The 27,971-nt window shown below is 47.1% G+C and overlaps 1 protein-coding gene and 1 long non-coding RNA gene across 5 annotated transcripts; both read left to right on the plus strand.

Annotated features, from left to right (window-relative positions):
- HERPUD1 (homocysteine inducible ER protein with ubiquitin like domain 1) lies at nt 2,597-14,576 on the plus strand. Of its 2 annotated transcripts, none has more exons than XM_013971020.2 (8): nt 2,597-3,348; nt 6,124-6,201; nt 6,290-6,364; nt 7,268-7,398; nt 10,400-10,522; nt 11,065-11,415; nt 12,716-12,821; nt 13,812-14,576. In XM_013971020.2, exons 1-8 carry the CDS (start codon nt 3,202-3,204, stop codon nt 13,974-13,976), a joined length of 1,176 nt encoding a protein of 391 aa, XP_013826474.1. In that variant the 5' UTR covers nt 2,597-3,201; the 3' UTR covers nt 13,977-14,576. The 2 variants fall into 2 exon arrangements, with proteins under 2 accessions (XP_013826474.1, XP_017917514.1); XM_018062025.1 differs by having other exon boundaries at nt 3,073-3,348; nt 6,293-6,364.
- On the plus strand, nt 20,135-27,747 carry LOC102189982. 3 transcript variants are annotated; one of them, XR_001919451.1, is made up of 6 exons: nt 20,135-20,266; nt 20,404-20,676; nt 22,762-23,025; nt 23,818-24,273; nt 26,059-26,306; nt 27,703-27,747. It is a non-coding gene; the product is annotated as an uncharacterized LOC102189982 (long non-coding RNA). The 3 variants fall into 3 exon arrangements; XR_001919449.1 differs by lacking the exon at nt 27,703-27,747 and adding an exon at nt 27,597-27,632; XR_001919450.1 differs by lacking the exon at nt 27,703-27,747 and adding an exon at nt 27,597-27,632 and having other exon boundaries at nt 23,818-24,053.

Consider the following 27,971-nt stretch of genomic DNA (forward strand, 5'->3'; position numbering starts at 1 on the left):
CTCTCCTTCTTCCTCTGTGTAATCCCTCAGTGTAACATAAGTCCTTCAGCAATGTATGAGACTTTTGGGTTGACTTTTATTCTGTTTTTGCACTGTCTTATCATGTTCATTATATTTGTAAGGTCACTGAGATTAGGGCCACTTCATGTTTATCTTTCTAGTCCCAGCATGTTGACCTGAATTTAATGTTTTTATAAATACGGTTGCCCCTCTGTATCCATGGGTTCCACATCCACCAATTCAACCAACCACGGATGGAAAATATTCTGAAGAAAAAAGTTCCAAAAAGCAAAACTTAATTTGCTGCCACTCTGGCAACTATTTACATAGCATTTAAACTGTATTTACAGTTATTTACATAGCATTTACATTGTATTTGGTATCATAAGTAATCTAGACATGATTCAAAGCATATTGAGAGAATGGGACTTCCCTGGTGGTACAGTGGTTAAGACTCCAAATTTTGCAGGCTTCATCCCTGGTCAGGAACTATATGCCTCGCGGCCAAAAGGTTTTTAAAAATATATATATGGGAGGATGTTGCATTGGTTATATGCAAATACTACACCATTTTATAGAAGAGACTTGAGCAGCGAAGGATTTTTCTATGGGGTGGAGGATGTCCTAGACCCAATCCTCCATGCATATGAGGAGCAATTCTGTGCTACAGGCAGAATCACAGAAGTCCTTTACAAGTTGTTGTCTTGGAGAGATAACTCAGCAGGGAATCAAGAAATCCGCTTGCCTTTTCCCTAGGGAAAAACACATCCCTTTACTTTCTTACTACTGAGTGAAAATGAATGTGCTGTTTTAAGGGGACCTGCTTCTTGTCACTGTAGGCTACAGGAAACCATGTTACGTGGCATCATTAATTACCCAATGAAGCTGTTATCTTCTGCCTGGCTGCCTCCTCCAAGGCCTCTGCTTGTCTTATCTGGCCTGGCCTCCCTGGTCAGCTTCTCGCTAGTTGCAAGACTACCAGATCATAATCGGTCATTTTTTCCATCCTGATGTATGAAAAACAGGGCCAGCTACATAATTTGTGAGACCGTGTGAAAAATGAATATGCAGGACTCCTTGTTCAAAATTTATTCAGTATTTTTAGAAGGACATTAAACCAAGAGTAGGGCCCAAAGATGTCACACCAGTGAAGCCTGTCTGGACGAAAAAGGGACTGAGCCCTTCTCAGCTGACAAAAACCAATCACAGAAAGTTCAGCATGGGGCCAACAATCTCCAAAGCCTTCCACTTCCCTTCTTGGTACAAAGACTGCTAAAATGGAAACCACCCCTGTTCTGTGTTACATTAAGGTTGATTGTTATGCATTGAACAACATCCTCCAACTTTAGCGCAGTTGGTAAAGAATCCGCATGCAATGCAGGAGACCCCGGTTCAATTCCTGGGTCAGGAAGATCTGCTGGAAAAGGGATAGGCTAATGGCAACCCACTCCAGTACTCTTGCCTAGAAAATCCCATGGACGGAGGAGCCTGGTGCAGGCTACTGTCCATGGGGTCGCAGAGTCGGACACCACTGAGCAACTTCACTTTCACCCACTCCAGTACTCTTGGGCTTCCTTTGTGGCTCAGCTGGTAAAGAATCTGCCTGCAGTGTGGGAAACCTGGGTTCGATCCCTGGACTAGGAAGATGCCCTGGAGAAGAGAAAGGCTACCCACTTCAGTATTCTGACCTGGAGAATAGTCCATGGGGTCGCAAAGAGTCAGACACAACTGAGTAACTTTCACTTTCATCACCATCCCCCCCACCCCATGTATGTGACTGTATTTGGAAATGGGGTCTTTGCAGATGATCAATTAAGATGAGGTCATTAGGGTAAAACCCTAATCCCATATGGCTGGTGTCCTTATAAAAAAGAGGGGGAAACTGGGACACAGAGACGTGCATAAAGAAAATGATGTGAGGGCATGAACACTGGGGACGAGGGGAGGAACGACACGCTGACCATGAAGGCAGCATCACCCCGGCAAATGTCAGAGGTTGCCGGCAGGGAAGGGAGTCTTCCGCACTGACTTCAGAAGGGCGAACCCTGCCCAACACCTTGATCTCAGACTTCGAGGCTCTAGAGCCGTGAGACACTAATACATTTCTGTCCTTTAAGCCACCCCGTTTGTGGCACTACATCCGCCAACCAGACCAGGTTCCTCCTGTTCCTCTCTTGCCCTTACCAAACTTCTGACACCTGACAAAACAGATACCCCAACAAGACTGGAACAAGGATGGGCTAAGCACAATGGCAGTTTTATTTTTTCAAGACCTTTTTTGCTACAGAGAGAGGGAGTGTCTACAGCAGCAAGGTCTTTGAGGTCACTTTTTAGGATAACAGAATCCTGCCTTCCCTTCTCAGCCCGTTTCAAGGAAGCATGTTAGTATCCTATAGACTGAGGACTTTTTCAAACAGCCCCCAGCTTAACCGAGACTGTGCCCTGCCTGCCACTCATTAGTATGATGTCCCACACTTGGGGGTGTAACTTTCAAGACTGAGGTCACAGATGAACAGGCCACATTGGTTCAGATTCCTGCATCCTTAACCTAGGAAGGATCCGCCCTTCTTCCTGGCCCTCCTAGGGCGCCGCAAACTGGGTCCGCTCAGCGGTTCTTTGAGCCGCGGCAAGGGTCGGGGTGGCGCGGCCTGCCCTGGGGGCCTGACGTCTGGGGGCCACCCCTGGGAAGGGAAAGAGTAAGTGGGACTGGGGGCAAAGGGGCGGGGGGTGCTGCTTTGTGAGGAAACAATTTGCAGAGGCTGCCAAACCGGGAGGCTACAGGGACGGCCCTCCCTAAACGGCCTTGAGCAACCCGACCAAGGAGCACGCCAGTGTCCTCAGGGCTGAGGCGCCTCACACGGGGCGCACGCACCCCAGCATGGTCACCGAACCCGGGCTCCCCAGCCGCAGCCGCGACTCTGGGTGACGCCACCGCGGCGGGTTGCATCAGCCGGAGCCCACGGACCTTGGCCCGCCCTTCCGCCCACGGAGCTGGGCGCCGATTGGGCCACGTTAGGGCAGGGGCCTCCGCCTCAGCCAATGGGCAACAGCCACAAAGGGTTCCGTCCGCAGAGTCCGGGCGCGGGGTGTCTATAAAAGGTGCCAGAGGCGGGGGCGCGCGCCCCGGAGACTGGAACCGTCGTTGCGGGGGTTGCTGGCGGCTGGGACTCTTCCTCCCTACTGTCTGGGGGCGCCGCCGACATGGAGCCTGAGCCCGAGCCCGAGCCCGTCACGCTCCTGGTGAAGAGCCCCAACCAGCGCCACCGAGACTTGGAGCTGAGCGCCCAACGCAGCTGGAGCGTGGGCCGCCTCAAGGCCCATCTGAGCCGCGTCTACCCCGAGCGCCCGGTGAGAGGGGGGCCCCGACTCCCGCTGCCAGCATCCCTCAACCCCGGCTGTCATCCTCGCAGCGCTCTTCGCGCCCCTTCCCACTAGAGAGGCCATGTCCACCTCCCCTCTCCCCGTACCCTTTCCCTTGGCCGGCCGGCCTCCAATGGCTGCTCCCCCCAAGTCCAGTTTCCCAGGCCTGCGGTCTCCCCCTTTTAGTGCCCTGCCGCCGTAGGCGCCCCTTGACTTGGCCCCACGACTGTCTCTTCCTCCTTCTAGGCCGCCATCGCCCCGCCTTCCTGACGGGGCCGCCTTCCCCTGTCACGTCGCCTTCTAGGCCCCCAAACTCTGCCATATACCTCTCCAGACTCCTTCTCGTCCCGTAGATCTGGCTTCCAGCCTTAGCCAAGCCGCTGAAACAGCAGTTTGACCTTGGGTGAATCATTTCATCCTCCAAACCTCAGTTTTCCCCAAACGTCAGAGCGACGTGTTCCTGGTTAGGATCGTATCCGATTAAGTTAGAAAGAAATAAGGAAATAAGAAAACGTGAAGGGTGCAAAATGAGTTTTCTGGTGTGGCCTCTCATTGCGGAGAGGAGAGTGCAGGGGCTAAGCCCAGGCCAGTGGCTATAGAGAAGCATGGTGAGCGCCCGGCCGTGTGTACCTAAGGCCCCACACCCAGGAGCAAGGACGTGGCTGTTCCTCTCCCCGTCCACCTTCCGCCACGGGGGCCCCTCCCTGTGAGCTGGACTCCACAGCCTCTGCCTAGTCCCAGGGAGGAGCCTCCTGCGCTTTCTGGTAAAGAGTGACTTAGAACGCAAATAGGTGGAGGGAACCTCCCCGAGTCTGGGTTTTAAAGACTTTGGTCCCACAATTACAGAGATTTCCTTGCTTTGTTTTGGCTGACACATCTGTCAGCATCACCCTTAGCGACAGCCCTCCCTCCCCACCACGTGACGGAGGCCGTGAACTGGGCCTTCTGTATTCACTTTCTGCTCTAATGTTATGTAAGTGTCGGCAGTGTTCTTCGCTGCCCACGGCTGTAATTCCCCTCCGCCAAACAGGAGAGGGCATCAAGTCAGGACGAGATTGTGAAACTGTTCCTCCTTATCTGAAGCGTTAGAACGTGCCATGGCTAATGGGTCAGGTTATTTTTGTTCTGTGTTGTCAAGAAAGTGGAAGTGTGAGTGTCCGTCCTGAGCCATTCTTTTGAAATTTACTTATTTAAGAAGCTCCCATTCTGTTAGCATTTATCTTGGCACTTTTGCAAGGTCACCATAGTTGCTTCCAAGAAACCAGGTGTTAAGCTGCTATGAGAATGGCTATTAGGTGCACAAATTGGCGAGGCAGGTGTGGGCTCTTGTTGCATCATTTGGTGAAAGGCGGTGTTTTGAAAGAGAACTTTCCTTTAGGGCTTCCCTGGGTGAGGAGCATCATTCTTATTAAATCTGAGGACCTAAAGTTGTAAGTAAAAGGTGTCTGAGGTATGTAAATTTGTGTTTAAAAATTATGGCTGAAGCACACTCGTCGTTTGCTTTGTAATGTGAGAACCCTTTCTTTTGATAGTGGTTTGCTTAATATGTTTTTCTTCAAATCAGCATTCTTGGTAAAGACACCAGTGTCAGTTCAGGCCTTTAACAGGCCTCAAATCACAGGCACCTGTGGTTTTCAAACCTTTCCTAGCGTGGAACTCTTTAATTATGCAGGATCCCACCTATGCAATAACATTTACAAATCCAAGTGTATAGCGTTTACTTAAAAAGTTCAGTTGGTGAGAATGATGGTGAACCCAACATTCAGTATATTTCTGTAGTTTGTTATACTTGCCCAGTGTCAAAAAAAAGTCCTGATTTACACAGATAAATAGATACTGTTACTGTTTTGTTTTAAACAGCTTGCTTTGTATCTCTGGCTGCTTCACAGGAATGCAAATTTTGTATAGTTGGTTATTCTGGCAAGAGTAGGTTAAGAAGTTAGTGGTGTACTCCAGTGTACTGACTTTGGTGTATACCATTTGAAGCCTTTAAGTCCAGCTTTTAAGGGAATTAAAAATAGATTTTAAAAGTGAGATCTGTATAAAAGTGTGTGGCACCACTGTGGTTTTAAAATCACTGGAATGGAAAAGAGGGTTAGGAATCTTGACTTTAGCAGCAGGTGACCTTGGACCAGTGAATTTTAGACGTTCCCCCTCCCCCTTAGAATTGCTTGCTAAGGTGCTTCAGTCATGTCTGACTCTTTGCTACCCTATGGACTGTAGCCTGCCAAGCTCTTCTTGTCCATGGAATTCTCCAGGCAAGAATACTGGAATAGGCCTTCCTGACCCAGAGACCTAACCCATGTTAAAATAGGCATACTGAATATCTCACAGGGCTGTGTGGAGTGTTGCCACACAGCATCCCCTCTCTAGCTGCATTTGTATGTTGGGAAAAGTCTCTTGGAGGGCTTAAGTTTATAACTGCTTCGTGTTATCTTGGGGTGGTGTTCTGTGGTTTTAGTGAAGGCTAGCTTTGACTTCTCTGAGACCAAAGGAGGTTTTGAAGTTGGTTACTGTAGGAAATTCAGATTGGTGTTGCCATAGGCTTTGTGGACTGGATGTAGTTTGCCCTCCTGAATTTGTTTGTATGTTAGAAATCGGTTTATTGAGAATGTTCTAAATAAAAGTATATGGGGCCTTTGGAAAAATGTTCTCCTATGATGCTGGGGGAAGAAAAAATTTAATATTTGTATAAAACGGTGTCTTCTGTTTGGGAACTTGCAGGGCTAAGTGCTGACCTGTGCTACTCTTTCTTTCCATTAGCGTCCAGAGGACCAGAGATTAATTTATTCCGGGAAGCTGTTGTTGGATCACCAGTGTCTCAGGGACTTGCTTCCAAAGGTATCACTTAATACTGTTAAGTTTTTGAATGTTTTTAAGCACTAACCAGGTGGAATTCAAGCCTAAAGTACTTCCTTATTACTTTCAGCAGGAAAAACGGCATGTTATGCATCTGGTGTGCAATGTGAAGAGTACTTCAAAAACGCCGGAAGCCAGTGCAAAGGTACCTCTGCTCTTTCATGACTGCGTGGCAGTTTGTGTCATTCAGACTGTCAAGGTAGAAATAAAGGAAGTTGGGTTAAACTCCTAAGCGAGCCTCTTTATCATGTAATAACTTTGTCTCAGGAGTAAACTGCTATCAGTACAAATGAGAGTTCACTATAATAGAAGTAGACTGTTCTATTAGTCTCGTCGTGGAAAAATGGAGTTCTGCAGTATTCTCTTCTCTGGGACACAGTTTGACCTATAGTGGCTTGGTGTCCAGATCGCCAAACTAGCAAGGCAGTCATGAATTTAGCACAGAATAAATTTCTTCTAAGGAATCATTCATTTTTATAGAGTAAAAAAGTGACTATTTCCTTTGGAAATTTTCATTTGTTGGGATAGGAAAAGACCACAATCTTTATAAAGACTCGTGTTAATTGGTTAAAGTCCCTTGTTTTTCATTTCACAGTATTAGTTCAAATATACTCTATTAGTATTCTAATGTGATACACGCTAAATTTGCATTACAGCAGTACATCCTGAAACATCTGAATATACTAAAATACTTGTATTTATAAGCCTTATCAATCGAATTTAATTTCTTGATTTAGTAAATTTAACACCGTAAGATGAATCGAGCAGTAATAGGAAGCTATTGCTTTCTCAGCAATGATAACTTCATTGGAAGATTTTAGTGAAACTACAGCTTAGCTACTCTAGGGAAAAAGTATAGATTTAGTATCTCTGTATTGATACTGTGTTGAGAAAATTTCAGAATATCTTTATGTAACATGGCATCTGTTTGATTTTGTCAAGTTCAGAGGTCAGGGTTGAGGCATCCATTCACAGCGAAAGAAGCCTTGAATCTCGATTTCAGACAGTTGCATCAGGCCTTTTGTTCTTGTGTTCATGTTGCACTTAGGTTGCTGAATCCACAGAGCAGCCCACTGGCCTTAATCAGGGACAGTCCCCTGGGGATTCCTCAAGTGATGGTTTAAGGCAGAGGGAGGTTCTTCGGAACCCTTCTCCCTCTGGATGGGAGAACATCTCAAGGTGAGTGTCGTCATAAAGAACATGCACGTGCATCAGTTGCATCAACTTGCGAATAAGCTGTGTTTGTACTATAAGCTGTGTTTGTACTATGGAACTTCAAAAGGGACGCAGTTTTGCTTGATAAGGGCTCACTTTAAAGACCTCTTATGTATTTAACTTAATACATGGCCTTTTGGGAACATCTGAAAAGCAGAGAGGCGCATCATGCAAATCTGGGCATTCCTTCTCCGTGGGTGTGCCAGGCACAGCGCTGACCTCACAGTGGGAGTCGGTGCTGCTGCCGGAACGGCTGTGGTCAGCACTGTGCAGCCGCTTTGCTGAGTGGCTCTGTGCTTTGTCGTAACAGCGGGTGACAAAAGGTGAAGGTATCATTTGAGAAATGCTCTGCCAGGAACTGTGTTGGCGAAGCTAGGAGAGGGGGTGCAACTAGAGCTTTTCTTTAGAGCCAAAGCCAGAAGTGTCTAAATGGTGTGGGCTGTTTGTATTTTATAGCCGGCAATGGCACCCCACTCTAGTACTCTTGCCTGGAAAATCCCATGGACGGAGGAGCCTGGTAGGCTACAGTCCATGGGGTCGCTAAGAGTCGGACACGACTGAGCAACTTCACTTTCACTTCTCACTTTCATACATTGGAGAAGGAAATGGCAACCCACTCCAGTGTTCTTGCCTGGAGAACCCCAGGGACGGGGGAGCCTGGTGGGCTGCTGTCTGTGGGGCGCACAGAGTTGGACACGACTGACGCTACTTAGCAGCAGCAGAACACCTTTTTAGGAAAGATGCTATGGGAGAAAACAGTTTATTAATTATGAGTTGAAATTCTTTTCCTCTCTTGAGTCCCCTGCCTTCTGTTTCTTAGTTTTCAATACCTGATTGTTGCTGGTCAGACATTTGAGGAATGAAGAGTTGGTTCTTTTCTTAATGGAAATTTCAGATATACATGGAAGTAGAGGGAACTGTATAATCGATCTTTCATGTAATGATTAAAATTTTTTGCCATACTTGCCTTCTCTATTCCTCCTTTCCTTTTATCCTGAGGTATTTAAAAATAATTCTCAGACATTGTCAGTTCACCCCCATATGCTTCAGGATATAACTCTAAAAACCTTGTAGTTAGTTACCTTGTATATCTGGAGTGTTGTCATCAGAGCTAACAAAAATACTTTATTTTGTCATTTCTACACACACACTGTACCTTTTTGCAATTTTTATTGACATGGGGCTTCCCAGGTGGCTCAGTGGTAAAGACTCCACCTGCCAATGCAGGAGATCCAGGTTCGATCCCTGAGTTGGGAAGATCCCCTGGAGGAGAAAATGACAACCCACTCCAGTATTTTTGCCTGGAAAATCCCATGGACAGAGGAGCCCCAAGGGCTACAGTCCATAGCATAGCAAAGAGTTGGACGCGACTGAGCAACTGAGCATGAAGTCATAGTTGTCTTGTGGAGTTGTACCAATCTGTGTTGTATGGCAAAGTGATGCAGTTATACACATATATACATTCTTTTTAAATTTTTATTTTCCACGATGATTTATCACAGGATATTGAGTATAGTTCCCTGCATCATACATTAGGACCTTGTATCTTTAAATAGTCAAAAACAGTATCGTACTATGACATCCTTGTATTAGAATACAATTTTTGAAGTACTCTGGGTGTGGAATTTGGTTAAAATACTGTTGTCAGTGTACAAGTCGGATAATTGAATCCATTATTGGATAGATGCTCTTAAAACTGCATCTCTTTTTGACTGTATGATTTGAAAATTGAGGCTCATATCTCTGTGAATTTCACTGTCATAAAACTTGTTGATTTCATCCAACAAATATTTATTGGACAGACAGTGCATGCGCCTTTGTTTAAGGATATGAGTCGACCAGCACAGATGACCACACAGCTACTCTGGTCTTCCTGCAGTTCTGGTAGTTTGTAGTTTGTGATGTGATGCCAAAGGAGTTCACTGTGTAGGGCTCACAGGCGGAAGATGACTCCCACACACACCCTGCCCCAGGCTGTGCTGAATGACAAGCATGAGTTTGGTGTCACATAAACAGGGCTTCAATCCAGCCCTAACTGCTTAGGAGTTCGGCAGCCTCGTCCAGATCCTTTGTCCTCCCTGAGCTGTCCTCAGGCTCCCCTCTGTAAATGGCATGGCTGCAGAGCTCCACAGACTCGCTGGGGATCCAGTGAGATAGCAGCCTGCTGGCCTCACAGGGCACAAGTGGTCAGTAAGCATGGCTGGGTGATGCCACACCTAACTCTGCCCCCTTTATATTTCAGATCTAGGGTTGGGAGAAAAATGGTGTTAGAAGGGGAGTATTTCCTGCAGAAAAGGCTTTGGAGAGATGTGACTTTTTTGAGCTGCTCCTGTAGGATGAATAGTGGGGTTTAGACCTTCAGTGGGAGAAGAAAATGGCAACCCACTCCAGTATTCTTGCCTGGAGAATCTTGTGGACAGAGGAGCCTGGTGGGCTGCTGTCCATGGGGTTGCACAGAGTCGGACACGACTGAAGCAACTTTACATGTGTGCATGCATTGGAGAAGGAAATGGCAACCCACTCCAGTGTTCTTGCTTGGAGAATCCCAGGGACAGAGGAGCCTGGTGGGCTGCCATCTGTGGGGTCCCAGAGTCGGACACGACTGAAGCGGCTTAGCAGCAGCAGCAGCAGACCTTCAGTGAGATTCCACAAGCCTAAAATAAGGGTGGGGATCTGCTCAGACTGAAAAGGTCGGCCTGGTTGTGCGTCAGGGCAATGACATGAGGCCCTGGTGCTGGGCGAGGGCCCTTGTTCTCCCCTGGGACCCAGACTGTGGCAGGAGGGCTTCGTCAGCACCTTCTGTGATTGCATTGCACTGTGCCTCGCCTGGAAACTACGTGTAACTGTCACAAAGTCCAGTCTTCTGTCTCCTTCTGTTTTGAATTCCTGATTGTGACTTAAACTTGGTTTTCATTGATTCATACTAAGCCAACTCAAACCGAGCATTTTTTAACATCTTTCATAGGCCTGAAGCGGCCCAGCCGGCATTCCAAGGCCTGGGGCCTGGCTTCTCGGGGTACACGACCTACGGGTGGCTGCAGCTCTCCTGGTTCCAGCAGATGTACGCGCGGCAGTACTACATGCAGTAGTGAGTGTTTCCCCGCCGTGCTGGGTGTGGCCAGGGCTCCCAGGAGCGGAAGAGCTCACGCCCATGTTTCCTGTAAAGCCAGAAGTGGAGGGCTGAGTGTGTTTTCATTATTATCTGCAGAGCCCTGGTGTGTCTGGTTCTGTGGGTGGACAGTGTAAATGGTAACTACCAACTTGTGTATTGACACAGGTGTGCTTATGTGTGATCCATGGTTTGATGACTGTGGAGAATACGTTCTTTCCTTTTCAATTTGTGGTGTCTTTAATGGTTTAAGAAATTTTTAATTTACTATTGCACTGTACTTTCATGATAGCCTTGGTGTTTAACTCCAGACGAAATTTACCAAGTGGCTTCCCTTAGGAGCAGAAAAGCTTTTAAAGATATGATTGCTAGTAAAGAAGTTCTTCGCTAAGTTAAAGAAAATCGGCATTTGTACATCCCTGCTTATAATTCTTAGTAGTAAAAGATGTAAAGGAGATGATGAGAGCCAGCCTTCAGGATGCCTCGCTCTCAACAGTATCTGCCTCTTGTTTCTGTCTTAGCTTAGCCGCCACTGCTGCATCAGGGGCTTTTGTCCCCGCACCAGGTGCGCAAGAGATACCTGTGGTCACTGCACCTACTCCAGCCCCGATCCACAACCAATTTCCAGCTGAAAACCAGCCTGCCAATCAGAACGCTGCTCCACAAGTGGTGGTTAACCCTGGGGCCAATCAGAATCTGCGGATGAATGCTCAAGGAGGCCCCATTGTGGAAGAAGATGACGAGATAAACCGAGATTGGTTGGACTGGACCTACTCAGCCGCCACGTTTTCCGTGTTTCTCAGTATCCTCTACTTCTACTCCTCCCTGAGCCGATTCCTCATGGTCATGGGGGCCACCGTGGTTATGTACCTGTAAGCAGATGATTTCGCTTTTATTCCCTCTTTACTGTAAACTGCACTATGTGGTGACTCAAACAAAGTACAGACTTGCCTCTTCTGAGCAGTTTCAGTCAGCATTTAAGGAGGTATATTTAATAAGTCATTCTGGCATTTTCAGTGTAAAGAATCGACGGCTTGGTTGTGCATTGCCGACGATGCGATTACATCTGTGTTGATACAAGAACAACATTCTCTTCTTTTCCTCTAGTTACGCTACCTGCCAGGCTTCTTTCCATACTGGGGCATGGAAAGAAAAATTGTGTTTGTGTTGAATAAGAACACATTTGTCTTTTCCCAGGCTACAGCTGCCTCCTAGGATGAAGGCCACTGGCCGTGGCATAGTCTTAAAGAGGCAGGGGACTGTTGCGGGCCTGGCATTTGGCTGTATCCATGGTGCTAGTGGTTCTCAGCCAGAATGGTCTTACATTCCCTCTAAGCCTAACCCTTACCCTCAAGCATTTGGCAGTGTCTGGGGACATCGTTAACTCTCAGCAGAGATGATGGGGCGAGGTGGTTCTACTAGCATCTAGTTGATAGCTGCTAAACATCCTACAGTACGCAGTTCAGCCCCTCAGTAAACACCCAGCCTGGGACATCAGCAGTGCCGAAGTGGGGAGACCCTGGCCTGGAGTGATACATCCTTATTTGTGGCGAAAACTGACTGAAAACAATTTTCCTCTATAGGAAAAATGGATTTTTTTAGTTTTAGAAAATCTTAAAGAAATATTTAGAAAAAGGCGTTCAGTACTCACACCCAGTATTAATCATGGTTAATATTTTGTCATGTTTGCTTCAATACTTGGATTTAAGTGGATTTTCCAGATAAAACTTATAGGTAATTTTTTGAATTCTGTAGTCTGTAGAATCATATATTTAGGTGACTAAGTCTAGGTCTAATTAGTGTGTTATGACATACAGTCACAGCCGTGTGTGTATTTCCTCTTTTCCTCTCTGTTCAAGTTTTCAAGTGTAAGGTTTAGCTCAGGTGAGCAAGAATGTATCGAGCGCATACTGTGTACCAAGTGCTCTTTATGTTGCTGGGCGCACGGTGATGAATCAGGCATGGTTTCCATAGTGACTGTCGAGAACCTCACATTCCACCTGGCCTGCTAGAATGCGTCTGCAAATGGGTCTGGCTTCAAGCTTCTAATCACATCCTGTTCTGATGAGAGGAGGGGAGCGAGGGGGACCTCATCTCATCAAGAGGGCCCTTAAATTCTTGAGTACATCTCACTCTGCTCACTAAGATGGACTTAATGTGCTTCCTTCGAAGGCATCACGTCGGGTGGTTTCCGTTTCGGCAGAGGCCAGTTCAGAACTTCCCGAATGATGGTGGTCCTCAGGAGGCTGTGAATCAAGACCCCAACAATAACTTCCAGGTATGGAGCCCAGAGAACCCGGTGTGAAGTGCCAGGCCCAGGAGTCCTTCATCTCTAAATGCCTTGTGGTTTTTTCCATTTTATTAGACTAAATATTTCAAGATTTTTTCCAATTTATTCTTAGAGCAGTAGCTATTTTTAAAACAGTGTCACAACATCTGTCAGGTCTTTTTGTTATGTGGCAGTTTGCATTTTGGGACATGTAAATGGACTTTGAAATTCACTATTTTGAGTGTTCATGCTCAGTAACAATGTATTATACCATGGAAACTGCTAATGGAGAGTTATTCTAATTAAGAGTTAGGAACATGTGCCTGTCTCTCTCACAGAATAGGTTTCTTGGAAAATAACATACAGAAATAGAATTTCTATAAGGCAATATAATGCGCAATCCTAAAGGAGATTCTTTTTAATATAAGTATCACTGTAGTATTTGTTTTTAGAATCCTGTGTTTCCAGTTTCAGTTGCTTTTTTTTAAAACTCGGAACACTGCCAAAGTTAGAAAAATATCCACGTTTAAATAAGTGTCAAAAAGAAAGATCATTGAAAGAGAAGAAAATTGAAAGAGATAGAAATATAACTTTAAATTTTCTCACTTGTTTAGTTTTTATTACAAACTACTTGACTAACAACTGAGAAGAGATGTGTTATTAAATGTCTTTTTCAGCAACGGTAAAAAAAAAAAAAAAAAGAAAGAAAAAAATAAATAAGTGTCAAGCTTAATTACTAACTTAATAATAGTTGAAGATCTAGTTACTTCATTTGATACTGTGGCCAGGGATACTGAAAACCAGGAGCGCGTTCAGCACAGTTGTGCTCTGGAGGCTGGAGGAGGAGCTCCGTCCAGTGTGGGACGTCATCCCCCGGCGTCCTGCCTGCATCACTTGGTTTATGGGAAGGGACCCAGGGAGTCACTCTGCCCTTGCCTAATGTTACTGGGTGCTTGTCACAGTCCTAATTGTTTTCTCCTTGTGGTTTATTCCCTACAGGGGGGCCCTGATCCTGAAAGTGAAGATCCCAGCCACCTCCCTCCAGACAGGGATGTACGAGGTGACGAGCAGACCAGCCCTTCATTTATGAGCACAGCCTGGCTTGTCTTCAAGACTTTCTTTGCCTCTCTCCTTCCAGAAGGCCCTCCAGCCATAGCAAACTGACAGTGTTTCCTCTCTGGCTGCTGGAGGCTTTGACAGGCGTGGACTGGATCATCTGATGCTGGCTCGATTTCCTTACCTGGACGTGGCGGTGGCACAGAAATAGTATAAGAATCTACAAAGAGGATGATATGCTTTTGTGATTAAGCAAAAGCAGTAAGTAAGACATGAAGCCATGATACAATTGATGAACAAAAAATGCCTACAGGCTTCTCATGTCTTTGTTCTGAAGAGCTTTAATATATACTGTTGTAGTTTAATAGGCATTGTAAGTAGAAGGCATTAGTTTCGCATGTTTATGCCTGAGGAACTTTTCCAGATGTGTGTGTCTGCATGAGTGTTTGTACATAGATGTCATAGACGCAGAAATGGTTCTGCTGGTACGATTTGATTCCTGTTGGAATGTTTAAATTACACTAAGTGTACTACTTTATATAATCAATGAAATTGCTAGACATGTTTTAGCAGGACTTTTCTAGGAAAGACTTATGTATAATTGCTTTTTAAAATGCAGTGCTTTACTTTAAACCAAGAGGAGCTGTGCAGAGGTGAAAACCTTTGCTGGGTTTTCTGTTCAATAAAGTTTTACTATGAAGGACCCTGGCGGAGACTCCTGTCATCTTGGTTGTTTACTCCGCATCTGTCGTCACTGGGTGGTCAGCAGTTGAGTTGCCGATTTTTGAGTAACCTGAATGTTTTGCAGCCTGAATTCTTTTTATAAAAGGACCATTTGTACTGATTAAAAAGATAAGGTAAAGCCATGGAAGTTTTAACGCACTGAGATTATGCCTCTGTTTGCCCTGCACTCCCCATTTCCTGATTTAAATAATATTGGCTTATGTTGTAACCCATCAGCTCTAAATTCCCCCTATTTAAAGTTAGTGGCTTTCATCGCAGCACTGTTTATAATAGCCAGGACATGGAAACAACCTAGATGTCCATCAGCAGATGAATGGATAAGAAAGCTGTGGTACATATACACAATGGAGTATTACTCAGCCGTTAAAAAGAATTCATTTGAATCAGTTCTGATGAGATGGATGAAACTGGAGCCAATTATACAGAGTGAAGTAAGCCAGAAAGAAAAACACCAATACAGTATACTAACACATATATATGGAATTTAGGAAGATGGCAATGACGACCCTGTATGCAAGACAGGAAAAAAGACACAGATGTGTATAACGGACTTTTGGACTTAGAGGGAGAGGGAGAGGGTGGGATGATTTGGGAGAATGGGAATTCTAACTTGTATACTGTCATGTAAGAATTGAATCGCCAGTCCATGTCTGACGTAGGGTGCAGCTTGCTTGGGGCAGGTGCATGGGGATGACCCAGAGAGATGTTGTGGGGAGGGAGGTGGGAGGGGGGTTCATGTTTGGGAACGCATGTAAGAATTAAAGATTTTAAAATTAAAAAAAAAAAAAAATTATATTTAGAATACATAAAACTTAGGAGATGAGATGCACATACACTCAGTCCATGAAGTGCACTGTAAAAAAAAAAATAAATAAAAAATAAAGTTAGTGGCTTTGCTCTCTCTCCCGCGCGCTGGGGCGCTCTTCTCCTGTCTTTAGATCAACGTGCCCTCACTCCTCGAAGATGGATTTTCCTGCTGTCTTCTGAATAAAATAGAGCTGAAACACTGAGCTGTAACACTGATTTGTTGGAGAGCTATAACAGTCTATCCAAGACCTGAGAGCTGTGACTCACCGAGGGGGCTTTGATGTCAGTCACTCCAAATGTTTGTTGTGACGAGACAAAGAATTGAGGAACATGTACTCGCGTGACATCTATGGTGCCATGACTCGGATATAACCTGGCTGAAACAACCTCTGCGTGGAAGAGGCCAAGCACAGCCGGAGCCCAACTCAGCGAAGCTCCTGCGGTAGAGGCGGAACGCAAGGAAAATCCAGCGCAGGGGAAGGCCCATCATGCTGGAAACCGGGACAGCGGAAAGCCCACGCGGCCCAGTCTCAGATCCCAGAAGACCTCCAGCTAAGGAAAAGAATGGCTTCCCAGCTGGCTCAGTGGTAAAGAATCTGCCTGTCAATGCAGGAGACCCTGGAGATGCGGGTTTGATCCCTGGGTCAGGCAGATCTGGAGAAGGGAATGGCAACTCACTTCAGTATTCTTGCCTGGAGAATCCCATGGACAGAAGAGCCTGGAGGGTTACAGTTGGGAGAGCGGGGGTTGGGGGCAGCATGGCGGGGAGGGTTGCAAAGAGTTGGATGTGCCTTAGTACCCTTGCCTGGAAAATCCCATGGACGGAGGAGCCTGGTAGGCTGCAGTCCATGGGGTCTTGAAGAGTCAGACCCAACTGAGCAACTTCCCTTTCACTTTTCACTTTCATGCATTGGAGAAGGAAATGGCAACCCACTCCAGTGTTCTTGCCTAGAGAATCCCATGGACGGAGGAGCCTGGTGGGCTGCAGTCCATGGGGTCTTGAAGAGTCAGACCCAACTGAGCGACTTCCCTTTCACTTTTCACTTTCATGCATTGGAGAAGGAAATGGCAACCCACTCCAGTGTTCTTGCCTAGAGAATCCCAGGGACGGGGGAGCCTGGTGGGCTGCCATCTATGGGGTCGCACAGAGTCGGCCACGACTGAAGCGACTCAGCAGCAGCAGCAGCAGCAGTGACTAGCACACAGCACACACAAGCAGAAAATGAGAGGCAATGAAAACAAGGGATTCCGTGCAGTTTTCCACTGAGAAATCACACACAAGCCAGTCTTGGCATGATGGTTGCCTGAAGATCAAATAACAATAAAGTCTGGAAGATGAAATTTCAGATTATTTGGCAAAAAAAAGAAGCTAGTGGCTTTAAGTGCTTTTCACCTGTTCACATGTCATGCTGAGCTTTACTCTTGGACTTTATTATTTTTGAGACTAATCTGGAAAGTGCTGTGTGTTTTTCACAGGAGTGATGCTGTAAGTAGAATGCTAAAGGCCTGGGACTGTGGCTTTCAGCAAAGTAAATCAGCTTGTGTCACGGTCACGATCATTTATTTTTGGCTGCACTGGATCTCTGTTGCTTTTTTTTTTTTTGCACAGGCTTTCTCTAGTTGCGGCGAGGAGGCTGCTCCTCATTGTGGCGCGAGGGCTTCTTACTGAGTTGGCTTCTCTCGTTGCTCACAGGCTCTAGGCTTGCGGGCCCTAGAGCTTTCGTGCTCCTCGGCCTGTGGAATCTTCCCAGATCAGGGATCAAACCTGTGTCCCCTGCATTGACAAGCAGATTCTTATCCACTGCGCCACTAGGGAAGTCCTGGTCATGTTCATGGAAACATCCTTGTTTACAGTGATGACTGGAAACATCACTGACATCCAATAAACATTCCCCGAACAATTCATAGCCAGATGCTGGGTAGAGGCAAAGCCGTTTCATGTATGTGTTTGTGTGCGCGCACATGGTCAGTCACTAAGTCGTGTCTGACTCTGCAACCCATGGACTGTAGCCTATCAGGCTCTTATGTCCATGGGATCTTCCCAACCCAGGGTTTGAACCAGTGTCTCCTGCATTGGCAAGTGGATTCTTAACCACTATCACCACCTGGAAAGGACTCCAATTTTATCTATGACTGTGCTTAAAAAAGCCAACCAAGATAATCATGTAAGGAGTAAAATAAAATAACATAGAGTTTGAAATAACACCTGGAACCAGAGGACTGACCAGTCAGGAGCCACTAACGATTGACGAGTTACAAAGGCGATATTTGCTTGAAGGAAGAAGCAACTCGAGACTGGAGGTTCTACAGTTTTACGAGTGAAAAGTGGGTGATGGGAAGAGACTAAGGGGCTGCAGAGAGGGGTCACCATCGAAACGAGAGTGCAGAGGTGAGACTCCCCTCCCGCCATGGAGCTGGATTCCTGGCGTACTTGGCCATCGATCAAAGTGGTCATTAAGAGTTGATACGAGGTCATTTTAAAAATCCTGAGTGGAGAAGCCTATCGTCTTATGGAGCAGGAGCAGCATCGCTTAGAAAAGACTCCCGGAACCCCAGGCAGCTGGCAGTGCTGGGCTCCTGCTTTTGAACTGGTGAGGCCGCTCACTCTCCCTGTGGTGTCCGGTTGCATCAGTTAAACCCCGGATTCCACAGGCCCAGAATAGTTCCAGGAAGGTGCTCCTAAGGACAGCTGACAAGGGTTCAGATTGTCCCTAGCCACATTAAGAGAGGAACCTTCAGACAAGAGTCAAGGTTTAAAGACTTCTGATGGGTGTGAGATATGGCAGAACTGTGTCTACCACAGTTACTAAATGTGCAATCACAAGAATGTGCTTGCACACCACTGTTAATACTCTGAAAATTGTTGGTTTGAGTCTCTTGTTAAGTAGCAATTAAAAAGCTGAAAGCATAAGCCAAAAAATTTCCCAAATGTTAGCTCAGGTCGTCTTTTACATGTGTGTTTTCCAAGGTGTGTTTTCTTGAACCCTGGTTCTATAGAAGGAACACTCCAGAAAATGAGCTTGTGTTCCATCGCTCAGTTGTGTCCAAGTCTTTGGAACCCCATGGACTGGAGCCCACCGGGCTCCTCTGTCCCTGGGGTTTTCCAGATAGGAAGGCTGGAGTGAATTGCCATTTCCTTCTCTGGGGTATATTTACCACCCAGGGATTGAACTGGCGTCTCCTGCGTTGGCAGGCAGATTGTTGACCACTGAGCCACCTGGAAGGCCCCGGGAAGATGGTCTCACAGCCAGGTAGATCTGGCAGTTGGTGGGTTTCTGCACTGCAGGGCTCCGAGGGCATTTAACATACTGATGTGCGTTCGAAGGAGGGTGTGTGGTCTGTGGCCTCTCCCTTCTGTGGACCTGCCCAGGACTGAAAAATGTGCCATAGCTGAGGAAATGCAGTTAAGTTACTGTTAATGAACAACTTGTTTGACATTCTATGCAGCAAATAGGTGCTTGGTGAGAAGTGACGTTATACATCCATAATGAGAAATGGAGGTAAATACTCTTTAGATGGCTAGGGAGGGGATCAGAAGCCAAGCGGATCTATGTTCTGGCTAATAGAGAAAGGGTCCAAGTCATCTTTGTCAAAAGACGCTCTTTCACCTATTTCTAAGGGAGTTAACCCTTTGGGTGAAGAAACTGTAATGGCCTCCCCTGAGGGAGTTCCTTTGAGAGAAGTGACTGAGTCTTCTCAGGACCTGCACCTCCCGCGCCTCCCTTTGCTTCTGCATGTATAATCAGACTCAAGTCCCAGCAGGCCTCAAGAAGTGAACAGCTCTGCGCGGCACACCTAAAGAACTGTATGATTTTTCCGACTTACACGGCCAATTCCAGGGTGGGGTGAGAATGGATACTATTAATGGGTGTGGGCTAGTGGTGGAAGCAATAGCAAGTTGGATCAGGCTGGATTTATTTTTGTTAATTTGTTTTTTTACTTATTTCTGGCTATGCTGGTTCTTCGTTGCTGCGCGGGCTTTCTCTGGTTGCAGTGAGTGGGGGCTGCTCTCCTGCTGCAGCGTCGAGGCGTCCCGCTGTGGCGGCCTCTCACACTATAGAGCCCGGGCTCTAGGCCTGCGGGCTCAGTAGTTGCCCTGTGGCATATGGGGTCTTCCCACGCCAGGGATCAAACCTATGTCCCCTGCACGGGCAGGCAGACTCTTTGCCACTGAGCCGCCAGGGAAGCCCAGGCTGGATTTGCTAACAGCCCACTGAGCAGAGATTCTTTTTTGTTTTTTAATTGGAGCCTAGTTACTTTACAATGTTGTAGTGGTTTTTGCCATACATTGACATGAATCAGCCATGGGTGTACATGTATTCCTCATCCTGAACCCCCCTCCCACCTCCCTCCCCATTAAGCAGAGATTCTGTTTGTTTCGGCGAGAAAAATGAGAAATGGTTCTGATAGTTAAGTTGGCTGAAACGCAGGCTGAGAGTTGGCCCACACGAAGGAAGCTGACATGGCAGAACTACCTTGTATACTGTAGGCGTATTCATCATAGGGAGACTGGGATGTTTAGTGTGAATTTAGGCCTGCTCACCCGCCCTGGGAGGGTCCACAGGACACACTTCTCACCTGTAGCCCACCGGGCTCCTCTCGCCATGGGATTTCCCAGGCCAGAAGACTGGAGTGGGTTGCCATTTCCTTCTTCAGGGTAGTAACACAGTACTTTTATTTATTTACTTTCTATTTTGTCAGCATGATGTGTTTTATTTATTTTTGAGTGTCTTGGCCACCCCCTGTGGCATGTGGGATCTTAGTTCCCCCAACCAGGAAGCACTGGAAGCACAGATGCCCAACCAACCCCTGGACCAGGGAACTCCCTACAGTATTTTTAGATTAAGGTATGTACTGTTTTATTAGACATAACGTTATTCCACACTTAATAGACTATGGCATAATGTAAACATAACTTTTATGGGCTTTGGGAAACCAAAAAGTTCGTATGACTCACTTTATTACAATATTTGGTTTATTGCAGGGGCCTGGGACTGAACCCACAGTATCTCTGAGGTGCGCCTGTACGTAGCAACAGGCAGAATCCCCACACTGGTTCCATCACTTGTGGAGTGAGGCTTATTATGGAAAACCAAGTGGAAATCATGAGAACTGCCTCTACCCAGGAAAATGTACACGGAGACCAATACGGCATCCCCAGAGGGACTGCAGAGATCAGCGCCACCATCAGGGCCTTAGAGATGCAGAGGTGCTGACCCCACATTTCTGTTCAACCCTCATTCTCTGCAGAAGACAGGTGGGTCACGGAGGATGACTTTCGTTGTTCAGTCACTCTGTCGTGTCCGACTGTTTGCAGCCCCAGGGACTGCAGCACACCAGGCTTCCCTGTCCTCCATCTCCCAGAGCTTGCTCAAACTCATGTCCATTACATCCTTCTCCTCCTCTGTCATCCCCTTCTGTTGCTGCCTTCAATCTTTCCCACCATCAGGGTCTTTTCCAATGAGTCAGCTCTTTGCATCAGATGGCCAAAGTGTTGGAACTTCAGCTTCAGCATCAGTCCTTCCAATGAATATTTGGGGTTGATTTCCTTTAGGATTGACTGGTTTGATCTCTTTGCAGTGCAAGGGATTCTCAAGAGTCTTCTCCAACACCACAGTTCAAAGGCATCAATTCTTTGGCACTCAACCTTCTTAATGGTTCAACTCTCGCATCCATACATTACTGGAAAAATCATAGCTTTGACTGTACGGACCTTTGTCAGCAAAGTGATATACTGTCTAGGTTTGTCATAGCTTTTTTCCAAGGAGCAAGCATCTTTAATTTCATGGCTGCAGTCACCATCTGCAGTGATTTTGGAGCCCAAGAAAGTAAAGTCTCTCACTGTTTCCATTGTTTCCCCGTCCATTTGCCATGAAGTGATGGGACCAGATGCCATGATCTTTGTTTTTTGAAATGTGTGGACATGGGTGATCATAAACTGATTTTCATTGGTGACTGGAGGTGGTGACTCCAATTGCAGCTGCTCTTCCATGTGGTCTCATTACTTGAGCAAATTACACATCCCCTGGTTCCTGGTTTACAGCTACTGATCCAACTAGTGCTTTTTCCTTAATACCTGTTAGTTAAAACCATGAGCAGCAGTTTGCTTTCAGTTGGCTAGACCAAAAATATTCATTTACTGTCCTGCTTCAGGTGTATCAACTCTGCCGCGCAATGTAATTACAATTTGGTCTGCAGGGACCTTGATCACCTTTTCCGTCCACAAAATATCCCACCGGCCGAACACTGATGATAAATGGGAATTCCACCTAGTGAGCAAGAAGTAGTGACGGTTAAGACATTTGCATTGTCAGATGGTGGGAAATAAATTCCAAAAAGAGTCAGGGGCCTTCCATCTCAGTGAAATTTCTAGTGATGCAATGGTTGGGTGTGTGTCAAGATAGGTTTTTTCAGACAAGTTATTGGCATCTGGCCCCTCCTATAGCCAAAGAAACCAGGCACAACATATAACTGTCCTCTGGATTTGGAGCAATGTCGTCCTCATTTGGGTGTGTCACTCCTGGCTTATTTACTTTCAGGCCCAAGTGACCTGGAAGGCTGCCTGTTTTGAGTGGGGTCCAGAGCAAGAGAAAGATTGGCACCTGCTATTCGCTGCAGATAAATCCCTTGCCTTCTGAGTAACTGCTGAGCCATTAGATTTACCCCTGCAATGACCCTATTTCCAAAGAAGTTCACATCCCGAGGTTCTGGATGGGCACAACCTTGGGATGCAGTTCAACCCACAACAGGGAGAAGCGCTTCCAGGAGACACGATGATGATTCCATCAAACTCGTAGCTCAGCTCCCCGGCCACTTCGGGCTCTCATGCCTCCAGAACCAACAGGCAGAGAAGGGCATTATCCTATTGGCTTGGCTGGTTGAATCTGACTATCAAGAGGAGACTGGGCTGCTACTACACAAATGAAGATAAGGAAGAACATGGGAATGCAGGAGATCCCTAGGGCTACCCTGCCTGTCGCTGGAAAATCCAATGAAGGCAGGACTACTAATGGCCCTGACTCTTCAGAAATGAAGGTTCGGTCACCCCAGCAACCATGACCAGCTGAGGTGGCTGCTGAGGGTGTGAAATGGGTAGTGAAAGACAGTAGTTGTAAATAGCAACTACATCTGCGTGACCAGTTGCAGAAATGAGGCCCGTAATTATGAGTATTTCTTCCTCATTTTGTTGTGCTGTGTTGGTAGCTTCATACACAAACTTGTATATTATGGATAGATATATCGTACATATGAAGTAAATATTTTTGTCTTATCTCCTTGTCATGTAACATAAGATGAATTAAAAATAGTTAGCTTTACATCACAGAATGTTTTCTTCCTTTAGCCACGTGGCGTGTGGGGTCCTAGTTCCCTGGCCAAGGATCAGCAGGGTTCCCTGCAGCGGAATCGCAGAGTCCTAACCACAAGACCACCAGGGAAGCCCCCTGCATCATGGGATTTAAGTTACAAGATCGCATAGAGAAGAGTGACCATCAACCAAGGACTTGGCATCCTCTCCTGGGGAAAGGATCAGTGTGTTTGGATTATGGGCGGGATAGTCACATCACATTCCATGGAAGCAAGGCTTTGTCACTGACTTGATCTGGAGGTAAGTGCGGTTTAAGATTGTGAGGGTACCTAGCTGATAAAGGGTGGACTGGGCTAGGCCCAGTTATTCAAGCACTAATCTAGGTGTTGCTGGGGGGTTATCTTGCCGATATCATTAACACCTACAGTCAGCAGACTTTAAGTAAAGGCGATTATGCTCTACATCTGAGTTGGCCTCATCCAACTAGGTGAAAGATCAGAAGAGCCGGACTGAGGTTTCCATTAAGCCTGAGGACCGCAGCGTCAGCTGCTTCTCAAAAGTTTCCAGCCTGCTGGTCTGCCCTAAAATGTCAGGCTCACCCAACCAGCCTCTACAATCACATTAGCCCATTCCTTGTAAGACAGAAACAAGCAAATAATTAATCTCCTATGAATTGTTTCTTGCTAGAACCCTGACTGACAAAGGGTCCCAGCTCTGGAGGTTAGGGGTCCCACTCCTCAGGCTTATGCACCATATTGGCCAACGGGGGTTTGCTGCCAACAGACCGTGTCACTTGTTTAGAATCAAGCGCCTCCCTAGGCTCTGCCTGAGACCAAACCCATATGGGGGCCACTCCTTACAGGCTTTGCTCTGTGCCTCGCCAGGAAGGTTTCCTATTCCCAAAGCGGTAGGGCAGGCTTGTGGGAAAAGGTAGAAGCAAGTTCTCCACTGGAAGCAAGTCCTTAGGGTGGAAGCAGGGGGAGATAAATGGTAGCTGTCTCTGACTTGGCACCTCCGAGAGTGACTTTGCCCATGGTGGTACCCAGGGATCCAGCAGCAGCTGACTCTGTGCTGCCTCTTGTATTCACGCAGGTCTGACTGTGCAAAAGCTTGTGTTTCCTGCTGCATAGCTGGCCAGCAAGCACGCAGGCAGGCACATGCCACGGGGTCAACACTCAGTGCCGCACTCAGGACCTTCCTGGTGGCAAGTGTGCCTGCCCTCATGGAGCTCACACCCTGGCAGGACCACGAAGATGAAACAAGGGAACCAGTGGACCCAAAACAGCAAGGACTGGGGCGGGGGAAGCATAGCAAGAGAAAGTGATGGGGTGAGGGATATTTTAGAGTGGTGTGCTTGGAGAAGTTCAAGTGGTTAGACGGTGGTCAGGGAAGGGCTCTGAGAGGTGATACCTGAATGATGAGCTGGAGCAAACCAAGCCAAGATTTGGGGAAGAGTTGCCCAAGTGGCAAGAAAGGCAAGCGCAAAGGCCCTGAGGCAGGAGCAAGGTCCGAAAAGCCACTGTCTTAGAAGGTGGCAGGTGGCTGGCGGTGAGTGAAGGGGGGTGGTGGGAGAAGGGATCCAGAAGCGGGGGGACGGATCACGTAGGGCCTCCTAGGCCTTCGTAAGGAATGTGTGTTCTAGCCAAAGTGAGATGGGGTCCATTGGAGGAGTCACAAGGGAAGGAACAGTGTGGTCTGATGGCTTACAGTTCAAGGAGCTGGAATTTCATGGAGAAAGAGGGAGGAGAAATGATAGACATACAAGGGGTATAGGAGGGAAGGCTGCTCCACTGAGAGCCGCAAATCCAAGGTCAGAGCACGGAGGTGAGGGCATGGAGCAGAGCGCCCGTGATGATGGAAGCAGGTGGAAGGATACGGGGACTGGGAGGACTAGGGGATAGGGTGCCTGAGGGGAGCCGCGGAGGGTGTCTCTGTGTGGGCTGATGCAAGACTCCACCACTAGGTGGCGCTGGAGGCAACCAGGGAGGTGTTTGCAAGGCTGAGGCCGCAGAGGTCGTCGCAGGGAAGGGCAGAGGCTGCAAGGGCAAGAGAGCCGGTTTGAGCCCTAGGGCCTCTACAACCGGAGCCCCTGCTTTTCTTCATCCATAACATAGACCCCCAGGGACTATAAAACTGCTCTGCCCACCACATGGGGGCCATGAAGCTTGAAATCATGCCTCCCTTGGATGGGTGTGCAGAACTAATCTAGAGGGCCTGTCCCACTGATAATCTTAGGAACAGTGTTATTTTTCAATATATTAGATAAGTGCATTTTTCCGCTTAAATAGGGATATGAAGTTCCCTTTTGAAATACATTTAACTTAAAAAATTCCATTTAAAAGGTTAAGTAAATAATAGTCTAAAGCCTGTGCAGAGAAGACAGAAATCATAGCAGCTGAATGATGGAGGCCAGGAAACACTAAAAGCTTTGTGACATATAGCCCATGGGGAAAAAAAAAATGTTTTTAAGAAAAAAACATTTTTTTTAATGTTTAAAAAAATATTAAGAGAAGACCTGAATCCCAGCACATGCGTTTGTCTGTATCGGGTGGCTCCCGCAGGTGCAGGTGCGTCTCGGAGGAGGATGTAGCTGGGGGTGGTATCAGCCTGCGTGTCGGTGGCTGGGCGTTCTCAGCCACGTGCACATGCACACATGGTTATTTTCGTGTGCCAGCAGGTTGATTTGTCTGGGTGGGTGTATGGGTACAGGTGTGCAGGTGTGTGCACGTTGAGTTACAGTTGTAGCCCTGGGCTGGGCTGGAAGCCTGGGGCTGGCTGGTCACCAGCCACCAGCGGGCAGCAGGTAGCCTGGCAGGGCCTTCGTCAGGCCGGGTCCCCTCTGTCTGGCGCGTGAGGTCCTCTGAAGTCCCTCTCTGCCTCGTCCCCACGTCCCCTGATAGCCCCAGGCTTCTGCTGAGAGCCCCAGTGGCCCTGGCGGAGGCTTTCTGAAAGTCCTAGGACTCAGAAGGGAGAGCTGTTGTAGGTGGTGTGGGACTCGTGGGGTCCCGGAGTGGCTGGCATCTGATTTCTGGGGGCACAGCTGGCTCTTCTGCAGTCTGGGCTCTGGGTCTCTTCCAGGGGTGCTCTGTAGCTGTCTCCCCTACTTTCAGCCCCAAGCTTGTTCAGATACTGCTAAACCCTTGGGCTCGCCCCTGGCTTTGTGGGGAGTAGGTCATTCTGAGGCTCCCACATGGGCATCACAGGGGCGACTGGACCCTAGAGCCCTTCAGCTCTGCCCCGCCTCCAGGGCCACCACCCTCATGAACAGGAGGAGCAGCCCAGGTCAGCCCAGTGGTGGCAGTGACTAACCCAAATCTCCTGTCCTCCTCACAGTCCTTCGGTCCACAGGTATGTAGTGAGGTCCTACTATGCGCTGGGCACAGCTGCAGAAACTCACCTCCTAGCGATGGGCAGCTTCCTCCCTGCCAGCCCTGAGGACTGAGGCCTCGCTGGACCAGAGTGTATTAATGCCCAGCAGCTTTCCTCCCAGCCCGGCGAGGAGGAGGAGCCATGATGAGAAAACAGCTGACTGTGGGCCAGGCAAGCAGTACAGCCTCTAATTCTCCCACCAACTCTAGGAGGTAGGTACAATGTGCCCATTTTATGGTTGAAGAAACTGAGGCTCTGAGAGGGTGAGTGATTTACCCAAGTTGCACAGCTGGTGAGTAGCCCACCCTGGGAGCCACACTCAAGTAGTTCACTCGCGTTCAGAAATTCCATTTCTTTAGAGATCCCGGTAAACACAGACTTTGTGATGGAATATGAAGGAGCAAGTCATTCTCCCGGGACTCAAGAGTGACAGTCTCCCCCATCCTTGCCCTCGACCCCACCGCAGGGGACCCAGTTAACAGTCTCGTGTGTATCCTTCCAAACAGTCCGATATGGACCTACATATATCAATACATAATCCAGGTCCGGGGCTGTCATCATGTCCGGTTTATAGACACTTTTCTCCCTCAATGACACTGCGGGAGACAGTAACACCGCCCGCCCCCTTCTCCACACCAAAAAAATATTCCCGTCCTAAGCCCGGGCTGACTTCTTGCACTGACACAATCAGCACGACGTATGATCCATCTATACAGAAGGTCCGGAGCACATCTGTGGTTCCGGGGGCTGAGGGTGGGGGGTGACTGCTTATTGGCTGCTGCTGCTGCTAAGTCGCTTCAGTCGTGTCCGACTCTGTGCGACCCCATAGACGGCAGCCCACCAGGCTCCCCCGTCCCTGGGATTCTCCAGGCAAGAATACTGGAGTGGGTTGCCATTGCCTTCTCCAATGCATAGAAATGAAAAGTGAAAGTGAAGTCGCTCAGTCGTGTCCGACTCTTAGCGACCCCATGGACTGCAGCCCACCAGGCTCCTCCGTCCATGGGGTGTGTTGCTAAAAATGGTCTGGAGTGTGATGTTTGCACACACAACATTGTGATGGTTCTAAACATCCTTGAACTGTACATTTCAAAATGGTACATTTTAAGGTATGTGTATTTTACCAGGATAAAAATAAGGAGGATTAAATGAGATCATGCAAAAAAGCATATAACTCAAAAATATAGCTGATATTATGATGATTATTAAGAGTTTAAGATACAGGATTCTAAGTTTGAAGGGCTAGATTTTTCAAATTGAAATATAGTTGACTTAAAATGCTGTGTAGGTTCAGGTGTACAGCAAAATGATTCAGTTAACTTTACATATATATGTATTACATATATATTACATATATGTGTATATTGACATATATTATTTTTAAGATTCTTTTCCTTTATATGTTTTTACTAAATATTGAGTATAGTTCCCTGTGCTATACAGTAGGTCCTTGTTGTTTATTATTATTTTATTTTATTTATTTATCTTTGGTTGTGCTGGGTCAGGAAGCAACAGTTAGAACTGGACATGGAACAACAGACTGGCTCCAAATAGGAAAAGGAGTACGTCAAGGCTGTATATTGTCACCCTGCTTATTTAACTTCTATGTAGAGTACATCATGAGAAATGCTGGGCTGGAAGAAGGACAAGGTGGAATCAAGGTTGCCAGGAGAAATATCAATAATCTCAGATATGCAGATGACACCACCCTTATGGCAGAAAGCGAAGAGGAACTAAAAAGCCTCTGGATGAAAGTGAAAGAGGAGAGTGAGAAAGTTGGCTTAAAGCTCAACATTCAGAAAACTAAGATCATGGCATCTGGTCCCATCACTTCATGGGAAATAGATGGGGAAACAGTGGAAACAGTATCAGACTTTATT

Source organism: Capra hircus, chromosome 18 (genome assembly GCF_001704415.2).
Source record: "Capra hircus breed San Clemente chromosome 18, ASM170441v1, whole genome shotgun sequence".
Classification (NCBI taxonomy): Eukaryota; Metazoa; Chordata; class Mammalia; order Artiodactyla; family Bovidae; genus Capra; species Capra hircus.

What these genes read in the sequence shown, in the direction of transcription:
- HERPUD1 (XM_013971020.2), top strand. Translation starts at nt 3,202, where the DNA reads ATGGAGCCTGAGCCCGAGCCCGAGCCCGTCACGCTCCTGGTGAAGAGC. An exon ending in CGGCAGTACTACATGCAGTA is followed by an intron (nt 10,523 to 11,064) that starts GTGAGTGTTTCC and finishes TTTCTGTCTTAG; the next exon opens with CTTAGCCGCCACTGCTGCAT. An exon ending in ACCCCAACAATAACTTCCAG is followed by an intron (nt 12,822 to 13,811) that starts GTATGGAGCCCA and finishes TATTCCCTACAG; the next exon opens with GGGGGCCCTGATCCTGAAAG.